General features: G+C 48.8%; 1 protein-coding gene across 49 annotated transcripts; it reads left to right on the plus strand.

Moving 5' to 3' along the window:
• The first annotated feature begins 957 nt into the window (after positions 1 to 957).
• Positions 958 to 27,430, plus strand: PCBP2 (poly(rC) binding protein 2). Of its 49 annotated transcripts, none has more exons than XM_037884134.2 (15): positions 1,272 to 1,580; positions 4,555 to 4,690; positions 5,648 to 5,671; positions 5,776 to 5,808; positions 6,260 to 6,376; positions 9,634 to 9,765; positions 10,580 to 10,708; positions 11,538 to 11,612; positions 13,484 to 13,570; positions 14,486 to 14,527; positions 15,728 to 15,800; positions 16,231 to 16,269; positions 17,378 to 17,430; positions 18,276 to 18,445; positions 27,043 to 27,430. In XM_037884134.2, exons 2-15 carry the CDS (start codon positions 4,622 to 4,624, stop codon positions 27,077 to 27,079), a joined length of 1,080 nt encoding a protein of 359 aa, XP_037740062.1. In that variant the 5' UTR covers positions 1,272 to 1,580; positions 4,555 to 4,621; the 3' UTR covers positions 27,080 to 27,430. The 49 variants fall into 49 exon arrangements, with proteins under 49 accessions (XP_037740065.1, XP_037740063.1, XP_037740067.1 ...); XM_037884132.2 differs by having other exon boundaries at positions 1,274 to 1,580; positions 17,375 to 17,430; XM_043533123.1 differs by having other exon boundaries at positions 1,275 to 1,580; positions 21,481 to 27,094.
• The last annotated feature ends 362 nt before the right edge of the window (positions 27,431 to 27,792 follow it).

A 27,792-nucleotide genomic window follows, 5' to 3' on the forward strand; every position in this document is an offset into this window, starting at 1 on the left:
CGGTTATGTCTACACATACTGTAGTCACACCCCAATTTTAGTGTAAACATATCCTTACAGAGGCGCTGTAGTCTAGGGGATAGGACACCAGATGGGGCACAATACTTCCTTCCTTCCACGTGTCTTCCCTCCACGGTTAACTTGAGTTAGCTTGTTTACACTTGAAACGCTAGAGGTCTATAGTGCTTCAGTGTAGACACTCACTACAGACACAGGAAGGGTTCTCCCGTCACCACAGTTAATCCACTTTCTCATAAAAACATAAGAACGGCCATGCTGGGTCAGACCAAAGGTCCATCAAGCCCAGCATCCTGTCCTAACAGTGGTCAATGGCAGGTGCCCCAAAGGGAACGAACAGACAGGTTATCATCAAGTGAGCCATGCCCTGTCGCCCAATCCCAGCTTCTGGCAAACAGAGGCTAGGGACACTATTCCTTCCCATCCTGGCTAATAGCCATTGGACCTATCCCTTTTGAACCCCGTTATAGTACTGGCCTTCACAACACCCTCTGGCAAGGAGAGGTTGACAGTGCTAGACTGGGGGAACAATTCTTCTGTTGACCTAGTGCTGTCTACACTAAGGGTTAAGTTGTCTTAGCTGCATCACTCAGGGGGGTAGACTTTTCACATCCTGGAGCCACACAGCTGGGTCTACTTAACTTTTGACTGTAGACGTGGCCTTAATCTAGCTCCAGCGAGAGCAGCCCTGGTGCAAAATAACACTCCAGCTGCACGGAGTGATTGTGGCTAGCAGCTGTAGCCTCTGGGAATTTAGGAGCCTAAATACGTTTGAGGATCTGGGCCTAGCCCAGTCTATCAAGTAGGATTCGCTTCTGAACGGGGCCCCTGGTGTCACTAAACTGGAGGGGGCTGCTCTGGCACAGGACTGGCAAAGATACCAGCACCACCACGGCTTCTTCATTCATCCTCCCTCCACTGCCCCTCCCCTCTGTCTTCTGCCCCCGGCCCTCTCCCCTTTCTTCTGCCCCCTCCACTGACCCTCCCCTCCTCCGCCCATTCCCTTCTGTCTCTCCATTAGCTCGCTCTGTCCCCACCCCCTTCCCACTTTCGTCCATTGTCCCCAAATCCCCACGCAGCAGCGCCTGGGAGGTCTGTGAGCGCGCAGCCTGCAGGTGGCGCTGGAGCCCATCGGCTTCTCTGTGGCACGAGGGACGCTCTATCTCCCGGGGCCCCGTTCATTCCCTATGCCCGCTCTATGGTCAGCTGGAGGTGGACGCTCTGACCTACGCGTCTCTGTGGCGTGGCGGAGTCCATTTCCGGGTCAGGGCGGGGTTGAAATCGCCCCGCTCTTCGCCTCCCCCTCCCAGACCCGCCGAGGCCGCCGCAGCAGGAGCAGCAGCCGCAGCCCCTCCGCCCTCCTCCCGCCGCCGCCATCCCGCCCGCCCGTCCCGGCTCTCTCCCTTCCCCCGTCTCCTCCCTCCCCCTCCGAGGGGGCCCCTCCTCCCTCCGCCCGCCCCGGAGACCCCGTCACCCGCCCTCCCTCCTCCCGCTCCCCCCTTCCCCGTCCCTCCGTCTACGGAGCGGCCGATCGGCCGGGCGCTCGGCCACCCCGCCGCCAGGTAAGGGAGCGGCCCGCTTCTCCGCCCGGATCCCCGGCCTCGCCTAGCCCCGCTCCCCGCCCAGCCCCTCGCCTAGCGCGGCTCCGCTGTCACGTCAGCCCGCGGAGGCGCCCGCGGCCTAGTGCGGCCTACTCCGAGTGTGTGTGTGTGCGTGCGTGCGGCGGGGGGAGGGGCGGCGCTGCTGTTGCGCACGAAGGAGGCGGCCAGGGAAGCAGGCCGCGGGGCGGGGGACAGGGGAGGAGGCCGCGGCCACGGGGAGGAAGGGAGGCGGCGGGGACTCTGCGTCACATGGCGGACGCCTGAGAGCTGGGCCGCGGGGCTGGGGGGGCGGGAGGCGCCCGGAGGGGGAAGGGCTTTGGGGGAATCGAGTCTGCCTGGTTGGCGGACAGGGTGGGAGGCCTCCCCCCGCCCGCCGCCTTGTGTGCGCGCGGCAGGCCCCGGGGCCTCGCTTCCTCGAGGCGGCGGCTCCGGATCGGAACCCCCTGCTGCGATATGAGCTGATGTGGGTATGGCGTATTATGGGGGGAGGGAGTGGAGTAAACCCCCCCATCTCTGGGGGGGGGGAGGCAAGTGATGAAGCTGGGGGTGGGTATGGGAGAGGGAATTGATACCCCTTGATCGCTATTTGGGGCAAGTATTGCGGTGCGGGGAAGGGGGAATCATTCCAAGGGCAGAGTAGAAAGATTGAGGCGTAATCTCTAGAGGGAGTAGAAAGTAGCTTTTTGCCCCTTTACTTGCACCCCTGCCCCCCCCCCCCCCCCCCCCCCCCCCCCCCCCCCCCCCGCCGGTGTCCAATCCTAAAATATGGAGGCTCCGATGAAGCAATAAGGATTTTAAAAGCTTCTGAAATCGGACGAGCTCAGCTGGCTGTTCAGACTAAGGATTTATTTTGAGTATTTACTAATTAAAAGAACCCCTAGCATATCTCAGATGTAGTGTGGAGGGGAAGATAAGCCAATTTGCAATGCCCTCCCTCTAGGAGCAGGATTAAAATACAGTTTTAGATAACTTCTCGGGGCGTGGTGGGGAGGAGAAATGTTTACACAATTGTTTGTGTGGGGTGGTGGGGCTAATGGAAAGGAAATGTTCTGGGAGAAGTCTCAGGTTTCTGGGTGTGAGGAAATGTGACCCCCCCCCAACTAAAATTAGAATTTACACACTGGATCATTGCTTCTCTGTGCACCAGTAATGATTGGAGACATCACTATTGACTGACTGCAGTCTCATTAGCAGCTTCTAGTAGCTAGCTAACGTACAATCATTACACAAGAACTCGGAAGTGTCTTAAAAAACATTGTTTTGATCAGCTGTTTAGTGCTGGATAATCTAAATTTCATGAACAAAAAAATAACCTTTTTGTTTAGAAACCACTGTAGTGGGGAGAAAAGGTTAATAAACTGAAAATACCACTTGGTGAAAAGCATGTTAATGTTAATTTGTGTGAACTGGGTAGAAATGTACTAACTTAGTTGGTAAAAGAATGGTTTAAATTCATAATGGTGGTGACAATGTCAGATGAGTCTTGTACAACCTCCAATAAACTGGGAAGAAGTGTAATCATCTAGACTCAGCAAGGGATTGAGAATAAGAACTCCTGGGTTCTGGTCTTGTCTCTTCCACAGACTGGAAGACCATCCTGTTTTTCGGAATTTTTCCCCAAACTAGGATGTAGGAATGTTTCCCTACTTTAGAAGGATTTAAAGGGGATTTATATATAGATGGCATCTTGAAAATATGGGCCAAGAAACACTTCTCTTGGGGTCATAATAGAGAGCGAACACAACCTCCTTTTTCCTAGTTGTCTGTTTTCTTCATACAGCCTTAGCCTGGAAATAAGGCGGCGCTGCCGTAGAGCCCAGTTGGCAAGTTCTGATTTGGGACTGTAGGTCACAACTCTGCCAATTGAGCTCAGGTTAGCTCTTCCCACATTGGAAGCTGTTTTATTTAAACTTTAGCACCTCACTGCTTTGCCACACTAAAGGCTCATCTGCACACAGCTTGCAGCAGTTAACTAAAATTAGTTCTAAAGTTAAACCAACAACTAAATTAACTGGTGCAAAGCCCTATGTGGGCACACTTAAGTTGGCTTTCAACTGGGTTATAGCTCACTAGTATGTAAACTAGCTTATCAATGTTTGGGGTTTTTTTAAAGTTGATTTAGTTAACCTTAAGGCTTTTGCTCATGAAGTTATTCTGGAATAGCTATAAGAATAAGAGTTCATTTTGCTCTTGCCTAGCTTAATCCATTAAACTAAACAGGAATAAAATGTTCTTGTTCTGGAACTAAAATGTCCACACATGGATTTATTCTAGAGTAGCTGTTGCATTTTAAATTCATACCCTACCCTCATCCAAATTCTTTTTCAAGTGTAGAGAAGCCCTTAAACTGGGGCAAACTGTATACAAAGACTTCTTCAGGCTGAAGGGCGGGGAAGCAGGGAGGAGAATGGACACAGACCTCATCCACTGAAGCTATTAGCAGGCACTGTGGGAGGGAGCTGGAGAATGGAAAGTGACAACTGATCTCTTTACAACCTTGGGTTCTGGCATCCAGGGGGTGGGGAGTTTAGGTTAGTTGCTCAATACCCTTGATTCAGCAGAACTGCTCAAGCAAATGTCTCATGTAAGAATTAACACACTTGGAAACATCTAAGCTTATTACACACTAGTCTCTACCATACAAATAAGTGCATGCAAGTTGAGTGCCAAATGACGAACAACTGTAAATACACTCAAATCTGTTCTGACAGCTTGTCAATGCCACTCAGTTACGAGACAACCCACTCTTGTCAGATTGAGCTAACTGTCTAGAGGGATAATAGTGCAGAGTGGGTTCACCATACTTGGGATAGATTGTGAGCCATGTAGAAAAGGGTGTGTCCTTAAAATGCTTTTTCTGCTGTAAATAATAAAAACCAAGGATGAACTGGGTGTTCTCAGAGCATGTCATGAGACATCCTCTCTTCTGTTATAGTTTCTATTCCCCAGCGACCAAAGATTTGACCACTGACAAAGCCTGACTCGTCAGAACACAGCTCAAGATGGACACCGGTGTTATTGAAGGTGGTTTAAATGTCACACTTACCATTCGACTACTTATGCATGGAAAGGTACTTGGCATATCATCTCTTTATACCTCTGGTGAAACTGGGTCGTAAGCAAATGTCTTGGAAACCCTTTTTGTCCGATCAGAAGATCTATTCTTTATAGGAGTGTCTTTGTTGTAACCCAATGGGAGTCTAGTAATTTAAATAATGCTAAATAAAGCCAGCCTAATGTTTCTTTGAAATGGCTCATCATTAGAGCCATTAGCTTCTTGATGCTGGGAACTTCTTGGCATGTGGTCTGTTCCTGGTAAAAGGATATCTAGTGACCATTGGAACAGAGTTTTTGAAATCTCAATATATCAGTAAAGAAACTAGCAGAACTTCTGTGTGTGTGTGTCAGGGTGGGGGGGGTGGGTGGGGGGTATCTGTTCTATTAAACTCACAAGGTACCAGATATTAACACTTTGTGTATTCGGGAGGGGATGAATGTCAAGCACCCTATAGAATGTTTACTGTAAAATTATTTTCACTTTATACTGAGATTCATAGATTCCAAAACCATATAAGGGACCATTGTGTTCATTTAGTCTGACCTCTTGTGTAACACAGCCCATAGAGCTTTCCCAACATAATTCCTAGAACAGATCAGATCTGTTAGATAAAACAATCTCCACTTAAAAATTGCTGGTGATGGGAATCCCCCATGACCCTTGGCAAACTGTTCTAATGGCTATTACTGCATAATTTTTTTATGTCCAGTTTGAATTTGTCTAGCTTCCGTTTCTGACCAGGGAGCATTTTAATCACTGTAGACACACAAGTCACTATAGAAACACAAGTGAGTTGGCTAGGAGAACAATGAGACTTATCAGACTTACTAAAACAATCTCCTATTGAAAGAAATTGCTAAGCTGATCTTGATCAGTAAGGGAAAACTTATGCCATTAGCTTGCACCCATGTGTCTCTGAAACTGTCCTTCAATCTTTAAGAACTAACTAGTGCTTTTGTCCCCATTGCAGGAGGTTGGGAGCATCATTGGGAAGGTAAATTACTAAATTTAGTTCTTACCCATTCAGTTCAGTAGTAAAAATAAAATAAGTAACATGTAACAGTCTCTCTTCCTCTTCTCTTCTCGTCCCCCCTGCAGAAAGGAGAATCTGTAAAGAAGATGCGCGAAGAGGTAGGTTCTGGGGAGCAGGTGGCCACAAACTGGTCTTTAAAATCAGTTGAGAGAAACTTAGGTGGATCCTGGGGCCCTTGTACGAAGTCTTATGCAGGGATTCAACAGTTGCAGTTGTAGTGGCAGCAGATAAACTCGTGGGATGAAAGGCTTCTGGGAAATGTAGTTCTGACCAATCTCTGCACTGATCTAGCAGATAGAAACTAAGATGGCTGCCCAAAAGAGCAGAGATGAGCGAAGTGAGGGGTGGATTTCATGGTACGAAATAGAAATTATTTGTGTAGTAGTAGCACTTAAGGGTCTCATTGTGCTAGGCACTGCACACAGGTAATGGAATTATTGACTGTTGTAACATTATCTACTGGCCCTGCCAGTCCAAGTGGGAGTGCTGCATGGTGTCAGTCCCATTAGTGTAGCATGTCTGCTCTTTACATTCACTTGGTTCCTCCAGAGTGGTGCCCGCATTAACATCTCGGAAGGGAACTGCCCAGAACGGATCATCACTCTTGCTGGACCGACCAATGCCATCTTCAAAGCATTTGCTATGATCATTGACAAACTGGAAGAGGTGAGTGTCTCTAGCCCTAGTGTGGGTCCTGGGAATGGTCAGGGAGTACCTAATGGCTTTTATGCTAGCTAGAGGCAAGATGTTGACTAAACTCTTTTTTAGGTAGAGATGCACTGTTGTGGCCAGTCAGAATTGCTGCAGTCACTCAACATACTTTGAATCTGGAACACTTAAGAAAACTCTGCTTGAATCAAATGTAGGGTAGCTAACCCTTGGGTGAAGGGACTGTCGGCACAGGGGATGATCTATCCCTGCTGTGATGCAGCACATGGTGAGAAAGGGGGGCATGGATCATCTGTGGATTACCTGTTCAGCCCCTGGCACAGGCTGCCCTAACTGGCAGCCTTGATGTGTTGGGCCAGTTTTTATGGGTGCGGAATTACAAGGGTGTAAAAACAGGCCCCATCTGCTTCAAAATCACCTGTGTGTGTGAGCTGATGCAGTTGCAGAAGCTTGCTGTGGAGATGAGGTGGAGTTTCCACTGCACCTAGTATGGGTCTGTTATACCGGGGAGAAATGGTGAGCCCTTTTGTGCCAGCATGCCTGAAACAGTGGCCACAGAGCAACATGAATTGGGCACAGGGGTTTAGGCATGGGTTATAGACTTCAGCAGTGCATCTTCAGTCCTATGTATGAGTTGCCATGCTGGCCTGAACCTCTGGTGCTTGCACTAGCACTCCCCTTCTGTACCATTCAGACCTGAGCCCAAGAACTACATCAGAATCTGTCTAGATAACATTCATGGGGCAGGGATTCACGGTTGTTAAACCAGCACTCTTAAATTCAAGTATCCAGCGTTGTCAGAACAGCTTTATCCTGGGAATGCTGAGTACGTTCATAATTTGGTATTGTGATGACCATCAAGTCTGGTGGGTTGCCTGGTCAATCAGCTATTTCAGAGGGTGTAACACTCCTCCCTTCTGGTAGACTGAGTGAAGTACTGTTTCACAGGGCAGCAAGGTCTCTTCCTGACACCTAGTGACAGCCATGCCCTGAAGCAAAAGGCTTTGGTGGCTCATGTGACTTTTTAGCCTAGCCAGTGGAACAAATGTTCTTCAGCAGGATGGGAGGCTGCCAGCTTGGAGGCTGCTTCTTAAAAAAGCCAAATGTCAGTGTTTAGTGGTTTTTCCAAAGCCAGATAGGCTCTTATCTCTTTGTGGAACACTGTCCTTGCCTGGGCTCTGCACTTGGTGTGTGACTTTCAATTTTGAGATCAGTGCCCAGGCCAAACCATGAGCCTTTAGCAAGTAGCTGCGTGTCAGTAACCTGAGAACGTTGGCCCTGTGCCTGGGATAAGGCTCGCTTTGCAAAGCCTGAACTGCTGCCCTTGAGCAGTGGAAATGTCCCACTGTCATCAGGATGGGAACATGCAGCTCTGATGTGGCTGCTATTAAGCATAATTTGACAATCCTAGGAGCCATTTGTGTGCAGCTGCCTGGGTCAGATTAATAGAGAAGGGAGCAGATAACTGGATTGCAGGGCTAGAACTCCACTGCGAAGTTTCTGGTAATGCAAACAAAGAACTGAGCTTCCTAGCTTTAATTTCAGACCCCTGAGATAGGGCAGCTCTGGGTAAAGCTGTGGCCTCCTTACTGCTGCTTTCCTTGCTGGCTCCTCTTTGCCTCCTATCTGCAAACACCAGTTATTTTATATAATAGCTGCTGGGTTAACTATTCTTCAGAGGCTGTTTTGGGACTAGCCGGTGATCTGATCCCATATCATACTCATGTAGCTTGATACTGAACTAGAATCCTTATCTGCAGGATTCACAATACGATAGCAGCAAAGCTCTTCTGTCCACCCTGGTAGCTTTTAAGCTGTAAACCTCTTGATTGTAACCATCTGAATAGCTAGGTGTCTCCAGATACATGTTTGGAGTCCTCTTAAAGTTCCTCTAAGGAACATTGGGTTCTGTGGGAGCAGCTGATCTCCAGTTAATACAAGAGTGCTTTAGGGTGACTCAAACTTCCTGGCAGCTGGTATAAAGGCACATGAGTTTATTCTTTTTCCGTGTTACTCCTGTTGTCTGATGCCCTTATGCAGAGCAGGAGAATGCAGTTCCCAGTTAGGGGGAAGTATGTGATGTGATCTTTTTTTTAGCCACTACTTGTTGGCTATACTGTCAGACTAAGCAGGGTGTCATGGACTTCAAGGCCAGAAGGGACCAGCATGATCATCTAGTCTGACCTAGGTCACCCACACATTCCTGTAGTAGGCCATAACTTCTTGCTGAGTTACTGAAGTCCTCAAATTTTGATTTCAAGACTTCAAGTTAGAGTCTACCATTTACTCTAGCTGAAACCAGCAAGTGACCCATGCTGCAGAGGAAAACCCCCAGATCTCTGCCAATCTGACTTGGGGAATTTTTCCCCAAATATGGCAGGCAGTTACACCCTGAGCATGTGTGGCAGCCCCACTAGCTGGACACCTGGTAAAAAATTGTCTGTAGTAGCTCAGAGGCCTCCTTCCCTAGTGTCCCGTCTCCAGCCACTGGAGATACATGCTGATAGCAGTCACAGATGGGCCATGTGTCAGTGTAGGCAATTTTATCATACTGTCCTCTCCATGAACACAGCAGGTTCAGTCTTAAAAGCAAGTTAAGTTTTTTGCCCCAACTACTCCTTTTCCAGAACTTCACTCCTCTGCTGGCTAGAAACCTTTGTTTAATTTCAAGCCTAAACTTACTGATGGCCAGTTTTTACCAATTTGTTCTTGTGCCAACATTGGCTCTGGAATTAAATAATTCCTCTCCCTTTCTGATGTTCATCCCTCTGATATATTAATAGAGCAATCCTGTCTCCCTCAGCCTGCATTTCGTTAGGCTAAACAATTCGAGTTCCTTAGTCTCCAGGTCTGTTCTGATCAGTATTGGATGGGAGACCTCCAAGGGAAAACCTGTGATTGGCAGTGCCCAACAGGATGGTGCCTCACATGGGTCACTGAAGAGCCCATGGTGCTCCTTGCAAGGGCAGGTGTCTAGGCTAAACTCCAGTTAGGGTTAATGACACTGTCTTCCCTACACATCTCCCAGCGGTTTCAATAGGGTATTAGTTTCTTGAACTGGACCGTTGCTGTGAAATGGCTCCCCTTGTTCACCTCAGGCGTGGGTGATCCCAGTTTTAATACAGGGATCCTGCTGCTCCGAGTGCAGGGCACTACTGTGTAATCAGATGATGGACTGAGACTGGGTAGACTAGCTAACTTGCTAAATGCTGCAGTCCCAAGGCATCCCTCTGAGTATCTCCTTATCCTTTCAGGACATCAGCAGCTCGATGACCAACAGCACAGCTGCCAGCAGGCCCCCTGTCACCCTGAGGCTTGTGGTACCTGCCAGCCAGTGTGGCTCCCTCATTGGAAAAGGAGGCTGCAAGATCAAGGAGATAAGAGAGGTTTGCACCTTCTGACTCTGACTAGTCTCTTGTGGGTAGGTCTTGCTTTGAAGAGGAGTTTTCAACACCAGTAGTAGCTGCTGTTCAGCAGCAGGAGCTTTCTCTGTAGAGGCATCTTTTCGCTCCTCCCTCCCCATGCCATAAGTGCAGGGTTGAATACTACATAGTAGAGACTTGGCATCATCCTGCCTTGAAAAGCACCTTATATTTTTAGTGCTTGTGAAACTGAGACCAATACGGTGGCTGGAGCCAGGCATAGTGGAGTCAGGTGCTGTTGAAAATCCCCTCCTCCCCCAGCTATGTTTGCACCCCAGTCCCAGCCTGATTACTTGAATCCTCCTTTCTAAAGCAGTGGGGGGGGGGAGTTGGCCTAGTTGGTGCAGGGGAATGGGATGCAGGACTCCTGGGTTTCAGTTCCGAGATCTGCCACTTGCTTGATGAATGACTCTAATTTAACCTCTGTGCTTCCACTTCCCCACCTGCAAAATGGGGGCAAGGGAACGTGAGGATTAAGGTTGTCCAGCATTCATGTGCCACCTAATGCTGTGAACCACCAGGACACGGACACCAAAGAATGAATTCAGTTCAGCTTCGCTGCTCAGACACACGTCAGCTTGCACATCAAGGCAAAGTTTAGCTTTAGTTTTTCTTGGCCCTGGGGTTCTGATGACTGAATAATTCCAGCCAGGACTAAACCACTTTAGGCTGTGCAGAGGGAGGGTAGAACTGAAAGCATGGGGTTCATTGCTGCTACTGGATACCATGAGATCAGAGTGGTGTGCTTGACTTTCTATTTTTAATCTTAAACTTTAAGAGCACAGGGGCACAGGTCCAGGTGGCAGGAGACATGCTGCCCAACTCGACTGAGAGAGCTATCACCATTGCTGGGATACCACAGTCCATCATCGAGTGTGTCAAACAGATCTGTGTGGTCATGCTGGAGGTAAGCCCCAGGGATGAGCGGCTAGCTTCCTTTGCGTGGAGAGGCAGACAATGTTGGCAAAGTGGCATCTCCATGTTTGTTCCTAGAAGCTTAATGAGGGGCAAAGGACAATCTAGATGCCATTAGCCTTGTATTCGGACTCTGTGGCCAACAACATTATGAAACAGAAGTTGACTTGGACTCTCCTACCTGACTGCAGAGAAACTGGTCCTACTTGAAATGGTGTCTGGGGCCTTGTAGGGGCAGGAGAGGAATTGCCTATTGGTTTAGGGTCACTCTGTGGCTTTCAAGGTGAAATGCAGAAGCATTCAGTTAGGACAGACATGCCAATACCAAGGTTAAGATGAGCTTGTCAAGAAGCTAGTTCTTCAGGAGTCTTTGGCTTTGCCGGACTGTGACAGTTAGACAAGTGGCACCACACAGCAATAATCATGGCTTCACCACATCAGCCAGAACTTTCTACTCACCAGGCTAGTGCCTAATACCCTGGCTGGCTCTGACATGAGGATATACCTATTGCAGCTGGCCGGGTGTTGTGACATAGACACCCAGGGCTGGGAGGAGGGAGAAGTGAATTGCTGTTTGCTGTAACTAGTTGCTCTAACCCAGAATCTGAACCACCTGAGCCACTGACAGGACTTTTAGACCATTCCAACTCCTAGAAGGCTGGTCTCTAGGAAACTCCTGATCTGGGCATTTGCTTTCTTTAAGTGTAGGAGTATAAAGTAGAGGCTTCATGTTTAAGCATTTGGGAAAGTCCTTAGCTGTGAGTACCAATGAGTCTCTCTAGAGTCTAATCTCTTTCCTCTCCAACTCTCCTGTAACCCAGTCTCCCCCGAAGGGTGTTACCATCCCATACCGACCCAAGCCATCCAGCTCTCCGGTCATCTTTGCAGGCGGTCAGGTAAGGCCATTCCTCTACTTGCTGGGCATAGGGCGCGGGAGAGAAGGTGACCTACCAAGTTGCAACATTGCCAGCACACATCAGCCCACTCTGTGCATGCTTGTCAGCCACGCTGCCTACCTGGCCACTATAGAGCTACCTCTGCTGCTTTGGTTGGATTCTTCTGGAGGCTGCTCTGAACATTCAGCAGCCTCTGACTTCCAGTAGGAGTTGGACACTCTGAGGAGCAGAAAGGGTTATTGGAGAAGGGGTGACAAGGTTCATGGGAAACAGTTTTTAAGCTTGGTGCCTGAGTAGCCAGTCCAAATCCTGTATGTGGCATTCAGACAAACCACCACAGCTTGAACATCTAAATACAAGACTTACATCTTCAGTTGGGGCACTGTTTGAAATTTGGTGTTAGCTGGGTGGCGAGCCTTGATATACAGCAGAATGAAGCAGCAGGGGTTAATGTTTCCAACAGAGAACCGTTGGGGAATGAGGGATAAGTCAGACTCCATAACAACCAGGGAGGAGGAAGGATCTTCCCAACTCCACCAGATTATGCAGGTGTCAGATTGTGAAACAAGCAAGACCACTGGGGTCTTAGCCATTTCTGTAACAAGTTGACTCAGGAGGGCACATGACCACCTTCAGCACCATGCCTCCAGGGGCTCATGTGGTTGGTAGTTAAAACATGCCATGTATTGGGCATACTATGCCATGGCATGTGACCATATAGTTGAGTACTCGCTGTAGCTATGAAGCAAGGCATTTTTGTGGCTGTTATCAGTAGCACAGGCCTTCTAACAAGACAGGATGGTGTTAAAGCCTCTCAATGCTAATATCATAAATTTCAAAACCGTGATTGAAAGAATCCTATTCAGGCAGATTCTGTGACTTCAGTCATTTTGATGTTTCAGACTTGTCCTACAGATAATGACATGTGAATAGCTTGGCCACCAGTTCAGGCAAACAGTTGTGTGGGTGGTCAGGGTGGGTGTGGCCTTGGGAAGCCCCAGAATCCCACTTCCTGAGAATACACCTGAGGTTGCTGGGACTGTAATACTCAGAGGATTGCACTTCAACACAGCCAGTGCCTCCACACTGGAAAGGGTTGCATAAGGCAGATACAATACCAGAGCCTGTAGCAGTTGCATAGTTTAAAAGAGAAAAACCTTCCATAATGCCCAGGGCTTTCTTATGTGGAGCAGAGGCATATATAGCTAGGAAATAGTGGTGCCTGTAGGAAAATACAGCAAAGTAACTGAGGTAGCAGGTGCATAGTGAGACAGGAGCTCTTCCCTAGAACCAGAGCTACATGAGAATATGCCATGTGTGTTGGGATAGCCTACTGTTCTCCCAACAGGCTGAGTTTGGGAGCAGTTCTGTCATGTTCTTATTCCTCGCCTCGGTCCCTTCCCTTTCCTCTCCATCCCCCATTCAGTTCCCCGCTCTCCAAAGGCTTTGGCAGCTGGCTAGGCAGCTATCTGCCAGTGGAATGGCCCACGGGAGGTGATTGGAAGATATTGTGGCCCAGTTCTTTGGCTCTTGCAAACAGAGGACTGTACTGGCGGTTAGCCTTGCGGCATGTGAGTGCCCTGCCACTAGAGCAGTGAGGAGCAGGCTCGTTTGCGGCTGCATTCTTCCCCTGGCTCCACCAGGCGCACCCAGCGCCAGACTAACATTTGGACTGGCTCCCTGGCAAGCTCGTGGTGGTGTTTGTGCTTCTCAGTGGCAGTGATGCTTAACTTGCAGCTCAGAGTGAATCATAAGTTTGTCTAGCACAGGGTCGGCCCTCTAAACCAGAGTAATTTCTGTGTGAATTTCGTATTAGCGGAAGGTTTCGGATTGACAGCCCTGGAGACTGAAGTCCTCTAATTTATCCACAGGACAGGTACAGCAGCGGCAGTGCAAGCTACCCCCACACCGCCCCATCAATGTGCCTCAACTCTGACCTGGAGGGACCACCTCAAGAGGTGAGAGGGGAGTTCAGTCTCCATGGCCCATTCAATCCTTGGCCTCTCTGAGACTGCCAACAAGGGTGGCAAAAATTGCAGTGGCTTTTTTGTGCTGTGGACTCCTGTCCACTGGGAACTGGATTAAGGCCACCAGCCTCTCCACACAGGCCACCCAGCAGCTGTCGCATGGTAACAACTTGGTCAATTCCAGCCTGGGCTGCATTTCTTGCAGTGATGTGGAAGTGAGAAGTCCTCCCTTTAGCCAACCAGTCCCCACACAGTGACTGACCCTCTGTGGGTAGCTTCAGTAGGAATCTGAACTCTGGTTTTCTTCCCCCTTAATCTAAAAATACATGGAACCAGCAGGTCAGCCTCTTGCCTCATTCTCCTGAATGCCTTTTGCATCAGCTAGCATTGTTAGCCAGCTCCCAGCATTACCTTCAGCTGTAGTGTGTCCAGTGCTGTTTTTAGGTGTGTGGAGTAGTGAGAATTTAAAGCGGGGTGAATGGAGGTTTTTTCCCAAAAAGCCCTTCAAAATCATGGCTGTTGAAGGGAATAGAGCTCTTTCCCTTTTTTGGGAGTGGGTGGGGGTGTATGTGCAGGGCAGGAGGGTTAGAAGCACTGTCTGACTCTCCACTACACACTCTACATCTTCAACAAGAAACCAACCCTTATTCTTGTGTCTGACTCTTCTTGGGGAGGGGGGGCAACACACCAGATCATCTCCCCCCCCACCTTTATTCCACACATGGCCTATTCAAGTAACATCCCTTTAGAAACTGCCTGTTGCAGCATTATGTCCCCTTTGTCGTTTCCCCCCCCCCCCAAACAATTCTCCACTTTGGCTCTCTGGCTTCCTGGCTAGTTGAAATCTGTCTGTCACTGGGTGGCTGTCCGATGGTTTTTAATAGGACTGTTTTCCTCCTTTTGTAGGCCTATACCATTCAAGGACAGTATGCCATTCCACAGCCAGATGTAAGTTTTGTTTACACTTCTTGTCTTGAAATCCACCCCTTCTCCCTTCCAAAATTTTTCCATGCTTTCTCAATGCTAGCAGTCAGCTTGGTCTGAAATCAAATCTGATCTTTAAACCAAAAAACTCCCTCAAATTATTTGCACGTCCTTCAGTCCATTTCAAACTAATCTAAGATCTGTCCCCCTTTCCTCCTGGCGTGTGACACATATACACAGACACCCTGAGCTTGGCGCTTCACACAAGCTCCAGCTCTCCCCTTCTCCAATTTGGCACAGAGCAAAGCCTGTAAAGAGAAAGCGAAACAAAACAAACAGCATGGTATACTGTCATTGTGGTTCTCAGGGCAGGGCATGGGACACCTGGTATAGCAAGCCGGTGAGGGGGAGTAGCAGCTGTCTTGACATGATGCTAAATGCATCAAATATCAATCCTTTCTGCTGGGGTGGCTGCAGGGCAGGGGCAATGACTCTCCAGGTGGAAGACTGGCTAATGCTGGGCCTGAAGTGTAAAACTCCCATTTTTAGCAGAGCGATTAAGCTGTTATACTCTAGCTGTCCTGGTGTCCTGACTTGCTGTGTGAGCATCTCCCTTCTGCCTGTCACCCTTCCTTATTACTTAGGTGCAGAGCTAGGTGGATGTGCTCCTGACTTTCTAGAGGCAGGGTTAATGAGAGGCTGATCTCTGCTCATGGCATATTTTAGAGCAGGGAGGGGCTAGGGCAGGGAAGAGGTAACTAGAAACAGCTGGACTACTAGGAATTAGTGATCAGGGGATGGGGAGGATATGGAGGCTAAACACTGACTCTATCCTGGTCTCCCTTCATAACATACCTCTACCTTCCAAATGCTTGACAAGACCCCTGCATGGTGTGTGAAGCACCACTGCAATCCTGTCTGTTTATCTTACTTGTTTGTGCTTGTCTCTGGAGCATTCCTGTTGTAATTACTGCAGCTGTCCTCAATTAACCAGGGCACTTGGGACTGGGTGGTGGCTTTTGCACATGCAGTGCTTTCCTCCTCCCTTCTGCACCCATCTCTGCACAGGAAAAGCATTGCTTACCCAGCTCTCTCCTCTGCCCCCAAGGGGGTGGGCCTCTTGGGCGAGTCCATGTCTGTTTTCTGTTTTTAATGTGTACTGACTCCCAGACAGGTTGAACCTGTAAAAAGCCTGACACCAACCTTTTCTTTCTCTCCCTCTAGCTGACCAAGCTGCACCAGTTGGCAATGCAACAGTCACACTTTCCAATGTCTCATGGCAACACTGGATTCAGTGGTATGGAAATTCACTATTTCTTCTGTACGCTAGCATGGGCCCAAGCACAGCCCATGAGCCACCGCTTGGCCTCGCTGTAATGCAACCTCATGGTTTAATCTTCGCTAGTGTGTCTTAATGTGTGTCCAAACCAGGTAACCATTCTGCCAAATCTCTCTGGTTGACCCTACGATTGAGTGGGGCAGCTTGAGTGCTAGATAGTCATAAAACAGGCAGGGCCTTCCTGCTGCTTCCTTTACCCCATCCTCCGCAGCTCTGCCAGTGCACCTCCCTTCTGACCTGCTGTAACATCCTCTCCCCTCCGGCTATTCCAGTCCTGAGCAGTCAACTGCTGATTGTACTGAACTTGTGTCATGTGTAATATGGCTAAGATGTCCATTAAGGCTTTAGGCTGAGACCACCAAACTCATTGTCACTTATATCTTAACAGGCATTGAATCCAGCTCTCCAGAGGTGAAAGGCTATTGGGGTAATGATTAAAAACCAAAATCTGTAGTATTCTATTGTGTATTAATACTGGTCAGTCTCGTTTGCCTTTTTTGGAAAAAAAAAAAACAAAACATTGCCAGCAACATACCCAGGGGGCTGAAGGAGTTTGGGAAGGGATGTAGGTACTGACTGGCTCGATAGCACTTTGTTCTTCCCCTCCCCACCCAGAAGGCAGCCAGCTGGAATCTCTCCAGCAGAGAGCAGAACTTCCTGGAATGAACAGTCAGTGTCTGGCTAACCCACCCCTCTAGAAAGCTGTGGGCTTGTGGTGCCTCCTAACCTTTTCCTCCTTCTCCTGGGGAGGAGAATTTCCATAGTTGTTGCTAGACTGGATCAGGTCACTAGTCTTCACCCCCTGTCTCTGGTGGCAGATCCTGATGCTTCAAACAACTCCTGGTGGTGCATCCTCAAGGTCACGATGTAGTGGCCATGTGCAGGTGGGGGGGGGGCAGGCTTTGCTTTTCTGGCTGTTGCTGTGATCCCTTAAGTCTGGAGGCTTCAAGCCCTTATTTCAACACTGCATATAAAAGCAAGACCCTAATGGGGAGAAGAGCTTGAAGGGTGTTTAGTGATAGCCATAGCTGGCAGTCAACTGGTTTGGACTCTTCCTTTAGCCTTATTGGAAATGGGGGGAGGGGCCTGTTGAGGGTGAGATTTTGCAGGGTGTGCTTTCCCCCTTCTGTCACCAGACTGACTCCACATCAAGCACCCAGCTAACTGGAGTAGTGTCACCCTGCAGTGCTGTCCTGGGGGAGGGGTTGCATTGCACTTCCAAAGCTAGCAATTGAGGGTGGCCTGGTTCCAGTGGGCATGGGAGCCACATGACTGACTGGAGCCCATGTGGCTAGTGTGCTGCTCTGTGACTGTCCTGACCGGAAGGAAGATCTGTGGTGGTACATCTTGGGGACTGTGTTGTGCGGTTGGGGTAACTTCTTACAGCTTGCTCTTCCCTTCCTGTTAAACAGTCTTCAAGATAGCAATGATTCCAGCAGCAAATGCTGGCTTGGCTGGTCAGGTGTCTGTTCTGCAGCAGGACACCCCACTGCCTTGTATTAACCTTGTCCTGGTCTCTTCCTGTCTTTTAGCAGGTTTGGATGCATCTGCTCAAACTACTTCTCACGAACTCACCATTCCAAATGATGTAAGTATCCCACAGGCAGCATCTGGGGGATCTCCAGCTGGCAGAGCAGGTCTGGATCCATGCTGGGATCTGAAAGCAAATTGCATCCATTCCCCAGAGCTGTCCTGCAGAATCTTCCATTAGAAGTGGAGTGTGCACAGCTGTGCATTTCCTGGCCTCTGATATCAGTTCTTCTAACATTCTCTTGATACAGGTTGTTCTACAGCCCCCAGGTTAGTCAGGAGGTATCATGTCTAAAAACAGATGATATCTCTGCTCCAGCTGCCCCTGCGTCTCAGGGGTCCCCTGGTGTCTAACCTGTGTCTCTTGAGGTGTCTAGCACCCATTCTCTAAGGTAACACTGGAATGGGTGATCTCTGCAAGGTGATGCATACAGCAGAACTCCTGTGTATGCAGGGAACAGCTAGTTGAAACCGCTACCAATTGGAGTACATTATACTCTGCAAGAGCAGGGTGTAATCTTCTTTCCAGAGCTGTGTAACTCCTTATTCTAGCCCCAAAGAAGGGGTGCTATTAAATGGCCTTTGTGGCTGCAAGACTCAAAAATAGCACTTTGTACAGCTTCACAATTAACACACTGAGGACAGGAGAGGTTGGCAAAACACACGAATGTTAAACTCTCCCATCATGGGACTAGCAGCTAAAGCAGGGGCCTGGAAATTGGGATTTGTGGTTCAGTGGGGGACCTTACCTCACTGCCTGTTTTCTCACCTGTAGGATGGTGAGAGTTGTGCCCAAGGTAGGGGAAGGAGGGTGTGTCCTCGGGTTTAGTACTGAAGAAATAAGGATGTTAAACCTCATTCTTGGCTGACCTAATTTGTAACTAGAAACACTTTCTCCCTTAGTTGATTGGCTGCATCATTGGGCGTCAAGGCGCCAAAATCAATGAGATCCGCCAGATGTCTGGGGCGCAGATCAAAATTGCCAATCCAGTGGAAGGATCTACTGACAGGCAGGTTACCATAACTGGATCTGCAGCCAGCATTAGCCTGGCCCAGTATCTAATTAATGTCAGGTAAGTCTCTGAACAGCATGTTGTCTAAGTGCATGTGGGGGTGGAGCAGCATGACTAAAGTATTCTGCATTCTAAACTAGGGCGATGTCAGTATCTCGTCTGCTCAGCTGGTTGGATTGTAGCTCTTGGGAGCAGTACTCCTTGTATTGCAGAGGGTGTAAGTGATACAAGCACTTACATCACTGACACTTCTGGTGCACCATTCCTTCCTCCCCCATAACTGCTGGAGAACCCAGCTCCCCTGCCTCCCATGATCTAATTTCCTTTTAGAATGTGGAAAGTTTAGGACAAGATTAGCCAAACTGGATTAATCTGATATTTTCCTGAAGCTGTTGGAGCCCTAACAGGCCCAGTTATTCCTTGCCAGTAAGCCAGGCTGGGATATATTTAGGGGAGGACCAGGTAGCTGGAGATACAGGAAGATGCCTCCTGTGTCTTGTGGCAAGGATGGAAGTGGGTTAGTCCGATCGTATATTGTGCCGGTGTCCTGGGTTCGTTAACATGGAGTCAGCTTGGTAATGTGCCTGTCAAGGAAATCTGTGATCGGAAGCTCTCCTGAGCTGTAAACACTCGTTAGCAGCAGTTCTTGGCTAGCAGCTTTAAAAAGGAAGAACGATGGAACCAGTGCTGCTGCTGTGGCTTTGCTTCAGTTTGAGATCACTGTGCAGCTCCTTACTGCACTGGTGGCTACTGGGAGAGGCCTGTGCATTAGGAACTTTCCTGCCAATGCTTCCCTCCCTGAGCTGCCATCTGTAACCGCCCTAGCTTCAAGCTGCTGCTGAGGTCTGCGGTTCTCAGGTGTCCTCACTCACTGCAGCATAAGTCTGCTGCAGGTTTCCACAGGCTCAGTCAAAGAGCTGAGCTGGCACTTGGCCCTCTGCAGCTCTCCAGCTAGTCAGATCTCATAAGACTAAAGTAAAAAGCATTAGCTTAATGGAGAACTCACTTCCCTAATTAAAAACCTAGGGCAGAGCAGCTGGGCATGCATGTCCTAGATTCCCTCCCTCCTGTGCAGCCTGCTGCAGCTGTATTATGCTGCAAACTAAGAGCCAGGCTCAAGCCTAGGATCTCTAGCTACGTAGGTCTAGGGCCCAGCTCTTACAGGGTGAAACCATGAGCTCTGGCAATGTTAAATTCCGCCATTAGCCCTGCCAGACTTCCATAGACTGTTTGTTTTTTGGGTACTCTGTGCTTTAGTCAACCACAGTGACACATGGCACAGCTTATCTCTGGCCCCAGCTTGTACTTGCTAGAACTCTGACATGAAATAGGATCCCCTCCTATAGGAACTAGGCATTCAGACCCTGTTTGTTTGAGATGTTTGGCAGGGAAGGGAACCTTTTCCTTTTGGAGGAGATTTAGCAGCTGCTGCTTTACATTGATTGGTGGCTCATGTGGACTTTTGCTTGAAAACAAAGATCCAGGACTTAAATATCCCAGTACCAACCCCTACTGATAGTGTGAAATCCCAGCTCCATTGAAGTCAATGGGAGTCTTGCCCACTGACTTCACTAGGGAAAATATTTTGCTCTGTCTCTGGGTTAACTTGAATGCCCCTAGCTCTTGTGCAGCCTAGCAATCGAAGTTCCTCAGGGAAGCAGCACTTGTTGCCATGAGCTATGAAACCATTGCAGATGCCCCAGTGAACATTAGTGTGTTTAACTGATGCCACTCGGGAGTTGGGCCAGGGGTGGATTTGACCTGGGGTCTGGGCATCCGGAAAAGCCGCTCTTTAGTAATGTAGGACTTTTAAATTAGTCAATTGGAGAAACAGGATTACAGATTATATTAAAGCAAGATGTTCTAGGGCTGTGTTTTTAATGGCAGTTAGACTTTGATGTCAAGACTTGACTCTTTAGCTATTTAGTGGGTAGCCAGTAAGTGGCCTCTAGGTGTTTTTTGTTTACAGGCATATTCTGGTTATCTATTGCATCTTGAACTGAAAAATTCTAATGAGCAAAAACAGGTGGCTTTTGTCTGTCTGCCATGGGAGGAAGTCTCGGCTGGGAAGCCTGCTCTGTTGCAGTGCTTCAGAAAACCTTGCAGTGTGTAAACTGTCTCAGATGACAACTCTCCAAATCTAAAAACAAACATGAATGCAATACAGCAAAACTGGCTTTGCTGTAACATACTAGCAAATGCAGACAATTCCCTTCCTGTAGCTGTTTCTGTAGGTCACATTTAAGTTGATCAGTGACAGCTGAACATTGGTTTTTAAAGGTGGTCAGTATGGAGTGCTTAATGTTGATGCCAGACCATTTAGAGGTGGGATTGATTTCCACTTTTTTCTGTGAAAGGAAAAAAACCTGACTTGATTTTCTTGCTAGCTTTTCTGTTGCTCAGTCAATCAAAAAATGCCTTTAGGTTTATTCTGTTGAGGTTCCCAATTTTCTTAAAATGATGGTGCCTTCCGAACAGTGTATTGTATTTCTTACCTAAGCTGTAAACCCTTGATTGTAGACTTAATTGCAGGTTTTCAAAATACTTCTGAGGGGGTCTTATTAGAAAAGGACTCCACATGATCCCAGCTCCTAGAAGCTACATCTGTCCAGATGTTAAAGCAACTGAGCTACTAGAATAGCTCTTAAAGCCAAAAGGGACCACTGTGATCCATTAATCTAATTGCCTGCATAGAATTTTGCCCAGTGATACCTGCATCAGGCCAATAGCTGGCTGAACTACAGAATATTTTTAGTTAGCATGGGAAGTGGCTTAGTGTACAAGGCTTGCTCTGCATCTTCCAGTTTTAAACCAGTTGACTTTTCTCCTGCCTCTTTGAGTACGGTATAAGATGGGAGACCAGTTTGCCTAGACTCACACTTGTGTTTTAGACTTAACTTTTAGCCGGGCGCTAGCTAAGCTGGATGCTCCAAGGCTGTAGAGGAGACTGAGTTGCTGTTAGCTAGAACCCCGAGTGGGTGTGCTTCAAGTTTCCAGGCTAGGCTCATGCAATTTAAGCTGTTTGTCTCCTGTGCTTTTTTTGTGGTGTTCCCATCCACCCACCCTTTTTTTTGTTCCTTTTTCCTCTGTTACAGTTTAGAAAGCGCTAAACCCTCCTCCCAGACAGCCTCCGTCACGATCCCCGATCACCTCAGCATCAACCTCTCTCAACCCTCCACCCCTTCTTCTTCTTCCTCCTCCACCACCACCCCCTCGCTTGCGACAGCAGGGGTCTCCGACGCACCCTCCAGCCTCCCCAACCCTCTTCCGACCGCCCCTTGTGTCTCCAGTCTGCTTGGCATGAAACCCGTCCCTCTCCTGGCTCTAAATGTTGTGTCTGCTGCTAAGGGTGCCTCCACCACCTCAGCTGTGCCATGTGTTACTAACAAACTGAAACCGGAAAAACAGAGATTCTCTCCTTATTGAGTGTCTGCTTGTGACCGTAAAGGAACAGCAGATTGGTGTCAGCCTGGGGATCCCGTAGAGGAGCCTTGGAAGAATTTTTTTACTTCAAAAAAAAAAGTGAGCTTGTGATTTCTTAGAATGGAGTTTTCTTTTTGCTGGTGACCTTCAGTAGGTCGAGAGACAATTTAACAAGTCCTGGAGTCTAGTGATCTGTTTAATTCCTTGATTTTATGTAGTCGTAGCTGTTGCTTTTAGTAGCTTGTTTGCATTGCTACATGAAGAAAATGTGATAGGAGGGTCTGTTTAATGAATAAAATCTCAATTACTGCGTTTTGGTTAAGTTGCTAAAGAGGCTGATCAGCCGAACCTGTCTCTGATGTCTGTACTTGTAATAAAGTTGCCACAGAGTATCTGCTCTGATAGCTGATGTGTGCTGGAATGGAGAGGGGGGACCAGGAGTTACACCTCCCCATGTGATAGGGACAAATCAGCTGTGCACCTGACAATTGTCAGCATGCCCCTTGACCTCTGGTCGGACTCTAACCATGTTCAGAGTTGAGCAATTAGATCAAATGTAAATCCCCTCCCCCCTGCTGGATTAACATGGCCATGGGGGGATTCCTAGACCGCCTTTAGAGGCAGATGTTGGTACCCCACACTTCTCCTAATCTGTCCCATGAGGAAGATATGCTCGTATTCAAGGGCAGGGAGCTAGAACTCCTGGGTCCTCTAGCTCTTTGTGAGGTCGGCAGTTACGCACCCCAGCATAGTTTGAATTGCCATTTGTCATTGGAACAACTTGTTCCAGAGCAGTGGTCTTGAACAGTTTCCTTTTCAGACCCCTACAGTTTTGAATGGAGCGCAGACTTCTTTGGGAATTAGACCCCAGATTGAAAACTACTGTTCTAGAGGAATCCTACCCTAAACTCTGCTTACAAAATTCCACCAGCTCTGCTCACACCCCCATAAAGCACAGAATGGCTCTGGGAGGCCTGGAGGTTCAAGCCACAGGATTCCCCCATCCCCAACAGAACAGGAACCAAACAAGACTGTACTAGTGCTAAGATAAATGGTACAGATGGAGATGTGCAGACTGTACCACAACCAGCTGTTGGTTAAAGGCCTTGTGCCTTGAGACCCTAAAGGCACCAATTGCCTCTGATTCATTGTCCCAGAGCCATTTCATACCTGTGAGCACTGGGCGATCCAGTCTGGAAACAGCTGTTTCCAGACCTTTGTCTCTGAAATAGAGAAATCTGACTTGGGACTTGGGACACTCCTTCCCTCATAGTACCTGCCTTTCCTGGGAGTTGGAAGTGACCCATTAGCATTCCTTCTGCTCTGTAGGTTATTGGCCTGTGACTCAGGTGTTGTGATGCATCCCAGGGCAAAGAGGGACCAAAGTGGCTGTGTCTGCTCCTTGAGGGGCTACTAGCTGGTGGTGGCCCGTGGCCTTTTGTTACAGTAGTTCAGTGAGTCTTGCTCCCTTCAAAGGTACAGAATTCGTCTCCCCTCTGTTGGGCCCAGGTCACCACCTCATTAGCCTGGGGCTGCCACACTTAACCCTTCAGAGGCTGGCTTTCAGTGGGCTGTCTGGCACTTCTGAAACTAAACCCTGAGGCAACTATGTGACTCTGACCAGTGCTGCTTGGAACTTGCTAGATTGAATAAAAATGGAACTGTTAGTATCAGAGTGTAGGGGGTGGTTGGGGGAAGGATTAGGGCAGTCTGGACTCCAGTGTGCAGCTGTCTATGAGATAGGTGGGATTGGCTCGATCCCATTGGTGGGAGCAGTTAATGGGCTCCCTGGATCTCCAAGCTGGCCTGCTGAGCCCTTAATTCTTGACTAGCACAGATCCTCTGGCGGTTATTCACTTCTGCGGTAGTTTAACTCTCAGCTGTAATTTACACTGTTCTGTAATGTAGTGTAACCACATTAAGTAAAGATTGTCCACTCTTTACCCACTTCAGGCCTGTAGAGTCTGTTTTATCTGGTGTGCTGGAAAGTACTAAAGATTATCTGGCTGCTCCCACCTCCCTTCCCCTGCCCTGTCCTAGGCTGGGTGTCCAGCTTCTGCAGTGCAGGTTAGGCCAGGAAACAGAGGCAGGGTAGCAGACTAGGGGTGGGGAGGTGACTTCTGTTGACTTGCTCTGACCTTGGACAAGTTACTTATTCTCCTTGCCCTCACCTTCCCCTGTAAAACTGCCAATGCCTTTGAGTTGCAGGTGAGACGCTCTAAGTGCCAGAGGCTTGGCAGCTGGGTAGGCAGTGGGAGGGCTGGTGAAGAGCAGACCTGCTCTGATCAGGGCTGAACTCTGGGAGGTTCTGTCCCACATGAGTAAGAGCTTGGGATCCGACTGCCAAGGGTTTGTCACCCAGATGTGCTGGGCTCTGAAATTTGGCCCTTAAGGGCTCCCCTTGGAGGGGGGTGGGGGGGTTTCATACACCTGGGGTGAAAGAGAACCAGCTTTGGAGCCCTCAGTCTTGGCTTCTGTCTGAGCCTTCAGTGGTACAGGGAGCTGCTGCCTCTTGACACAGCTTTCCCAGGGAGCCAGCAATCCCCAGCTGCCCTTTCCATGTACTTGAAGTGCCTCAAATTCTCCTGTCAGCAGAGACCAGTTCCCCTGTCCAGCTGGCTTGAAGGCAGCCTTCAGCTGGATTGTTTCTAGCCGTTGTGAAGAAGCCCTGTAGTACATGTTTGTGGAGACCCTGCTGATTCCATCAAAGCTGGAGGCCAGAATCTCATGGGGGTGGGGGGGGATCGCTTTGTTCCATTCCAGATGTCATACGGCATAGGGAGAAGCTTGTCCAAAGGGCCCCAAGGAAATGCCCTAGCCTGTAGGTGCCCAGCCGTCCTTTGAATTGCCTGCCAAAAACTAGGTGGGTCTCCCCCTTACCCCCCCCCGAGCAGCCTAGCAAGGCCCTGCCACTGTTCAGGGTCCAGGTCCTCTCCCCCTACAGTAGAGGTCTGTCCCTGGAGACCAGCAACCTGTCCATGAAATACACTTGAGCATTTGGGACACCTGCAAACTTCACTTCCCTCAAGACCCAGTGCTGATGTGACTGAACAGGGCAGCTCAGCTTTGCCTGCTCCATAGTTAGATTTCTCTTTGGCTCCTGTGGAAAAAGTGCCACATCACTTGTGCGCTCCCTGAAGTACAAATGTCTGCCACTGTAGCATTGACTATCCTGGCTGCCCCTTTATTGAAAGGGAAACTAATCCTAGTCCCTGGGACTAAGCAGTGGCTATCCAATCTTTTCTGCATGGAGCCATCTGCCTCCTTTGATCTGGCCAGGCCACTCCACTAACTAGTATTAGCATTGGAGACTCTTACGTGTCAGACCAAGGTAAGTTGCCTGACTTGGGTTAAACTCAACTGGCTAATACCAAGTTGCAATACTCCCTTCCTCTCTGGCCCTTCACAGCCAAGCCCCTCACAGGATGGGGTGGGGATGTGAGGCATTAGCTGGTTCCACTCCAGCGTAGCTTCAAGTGGTCATTCCTCATGGTGGTGGTTACTCCATGGCCACATCTTCTGCCTACATTGACTTGAAAAAGATGGCAAACTAGTGACTAAAGCCCTGTCCTGACCAAAGGTGGTAGTGAAGCTTTGCCCTGGACATGGTGGGGAAGGAACTTGTACCTGTCAGTTTTGCTGGTTTGTGACAAACTGAGGGTCTGCCCCTTTTCCCCACGGAGCCCGGCTCGGACTTGGCAGAAATAAACTTGCTGCGATGGCTCTGTGATAGACAAGGCCAAAGTATTAAGCCCTTGTGCCTCGAGGCTGGCACCTAAATTAAAACTCTCCTGATGGTTCAGAGATGCTGAGCTCCTGTCACTTTAACAAATGCCTACTGACAAAGTCCTCTGCAAACCACCCCTTCTAGCTCGAATCTAAATGTGCCTACTGCTCAGCTCCTCCAGCTACCAGGCTGGAAAATGTGATGGTAGAATTTGCATGGGGTGGGGGAGAGGTGGTCTGTCTCTGGGGATGGGGGAATAGGGATGTGTCATTGTAGACTTGCTGTTTGGCTTGGCTGTGGGGATAGATGCAGGCAGATGCTCTTGGCACAGAGGTGGTCTCTAGCAGAGACCAACATCCAGGATCACTTCTAGATTGGACTTCTGGCTGCTGGGAGAGTTTCTCCACTCTAGTCTTCCAGGACCCAACATGGGACAATTCTCCTGTGCTGTTTCCTGGTTAGACTTTGAGGTCTTGCTTCCAGGGAGTCAGTGTCCCTGTTGCTGCTAATCAGCCCAGCTGAGAAGTGCTCACCAGTGGCCCAGGGATGCAGTTGGCTAATGTTACCCCTCAAGCACCTCTGTGGGGGAGGGGCTTCATCTAGTTGTGCTAATCCCCCTCCAGATGTTCCCTCCTTGATCCCTCTAATGCAAACTAATCCACATGCAGGTTCAAGTCTGCATCACTAGCCCCTGAACCCCAGCAGAGCTCTTGACTCCTGGTGACACTAGCAGGTGCCCAGGGTTCAATCCTGCAAGATAGCCTGCTCTTGGGGAAGGCTGTCAGGAGCCCTCTGGTGCGGTGCCACTTCCCCAGTTTAGTTTCTGAGTTTATGCAGCAGGCATTCTAGGCTTCCTGGGGCTGTGGTTCCTGACACTCACCCCCCACAGCCTTGTTGCATGTTTCGGGAAGGTTTTGCTGAACTGTTTCCTGGCACCAGCGGGGCATGTAAACTGCCCTAAAAGGGGCCTGGCCCAGCTCAAAGTGCTGTGCAGGCTGCATTGATGTGATGTGTGGAATCCAGTGCCATCTCTGCTCTTTCAGAGGAATGAGCTGCTGCTGGAGTGTGGCCCAGTCTCTTGTCACTCTTTGTAACTGGCCATTCAATGCAGTTACTCTTGTGACAGCCTTACACAGTGCCAGACCTGCCCCTACCATAAGGTCTCCATGCATCCCCAGGCGGTGCTGGAGAAAGAACCTCAACAGGCCTGGTCATGACGTGCCTAGTACAACAGGACCTTTGGCTTCTGGGGGCGGATGGTGCTCAAGTAGCTGGCTTTTGGGAGCCTGACACGAGCACCCACAGCTTGGGCTAGATTCCCAAACAGGTCCCAATATGTTAATCTCTTGAAGATGCCCAAGCAGAGCCCAGCTTTAACGCTCTAGAGTTGACCTGGTGTAGGATGTAGCTGGGTGGGAGATGTCATCCCTCTCTACGTCTCATATGTAGCGCATGCAGTATCCTAGGCAAAGTCTGTATTAAATGTACCACCTCTGCTTTGTTCCAGGCTTTCTTCGGAGACTGGTGGAATGGGAAGCAGCTAGGACAGTGCAAATGCCTCACTCATTACCCCTTCTGCTGTTCATGCCCATGAGCCCCTGTGTAGTGTCTAAGCAGGTCAGATTCCAGGTTTTAACTAGTTTGTAAATTTCAGTTTCTACGCGCTTTACCCATCCACTCCTGATTTTTTTTTAATTACAGCATTTTAATTCCTTTCTCTGTTCAGCTGGTAAAATGCTGAGTCACATCCTAGTTTTATAAGCTTTCCCTTTTTTGACTCATGAAGTTTTTCTGTTTTGTCATGAAATGTAAGAGTGGAATATTAATACATTTCAGTTTAGTTCTGTAATGTCAGGAAATTTTTCAAAAAAAAAAAAATAAAAAGATGGACTGGAGCTTTTCCTTGTGAATAGAAACTGGATGATTTTTGTTAATTGATCTTCCTTGTCTGACTCTTTTTTTTTGTTGGGCTCATTTGACTGTAAAGGATTCATTCCCAGGGCAGAGTCCTGTGCTGTCATGTCAGAAGCCAGAAGGAGTTGTGCACTGACATTAGCTCCTTTCAGCTTACCTGGCAGATCTCTCCCTCAAGGGGTAGGAGGGTTGGATCTGATGGTAACAGTCCCAGAGTTAGGAGTGAACCCCACATTCAGCTCTCATTTAATCCATAGCTAGGCAGCTGGGGGTGGGACCCAAAGGCAAGTCTCAGCTAAACCACTAGCTAAAGAATCCCATCCAGGGCTAGACCGTACACTGC

Source organism: Chelonia mydas, chromosome 20 (assembly GCF_015237465.2).
Source record: "Chelonia mydas isolate rCheMyd1 chromosome 20, rCheMyd1.pri.v2, whole genome shotgun sequence".
Classification (NCBI taxonomy): Eukaryota; Metazoa; Chordata; order Testudines; family Cheloniidae; genus Chelonia; species Chelonia mydas.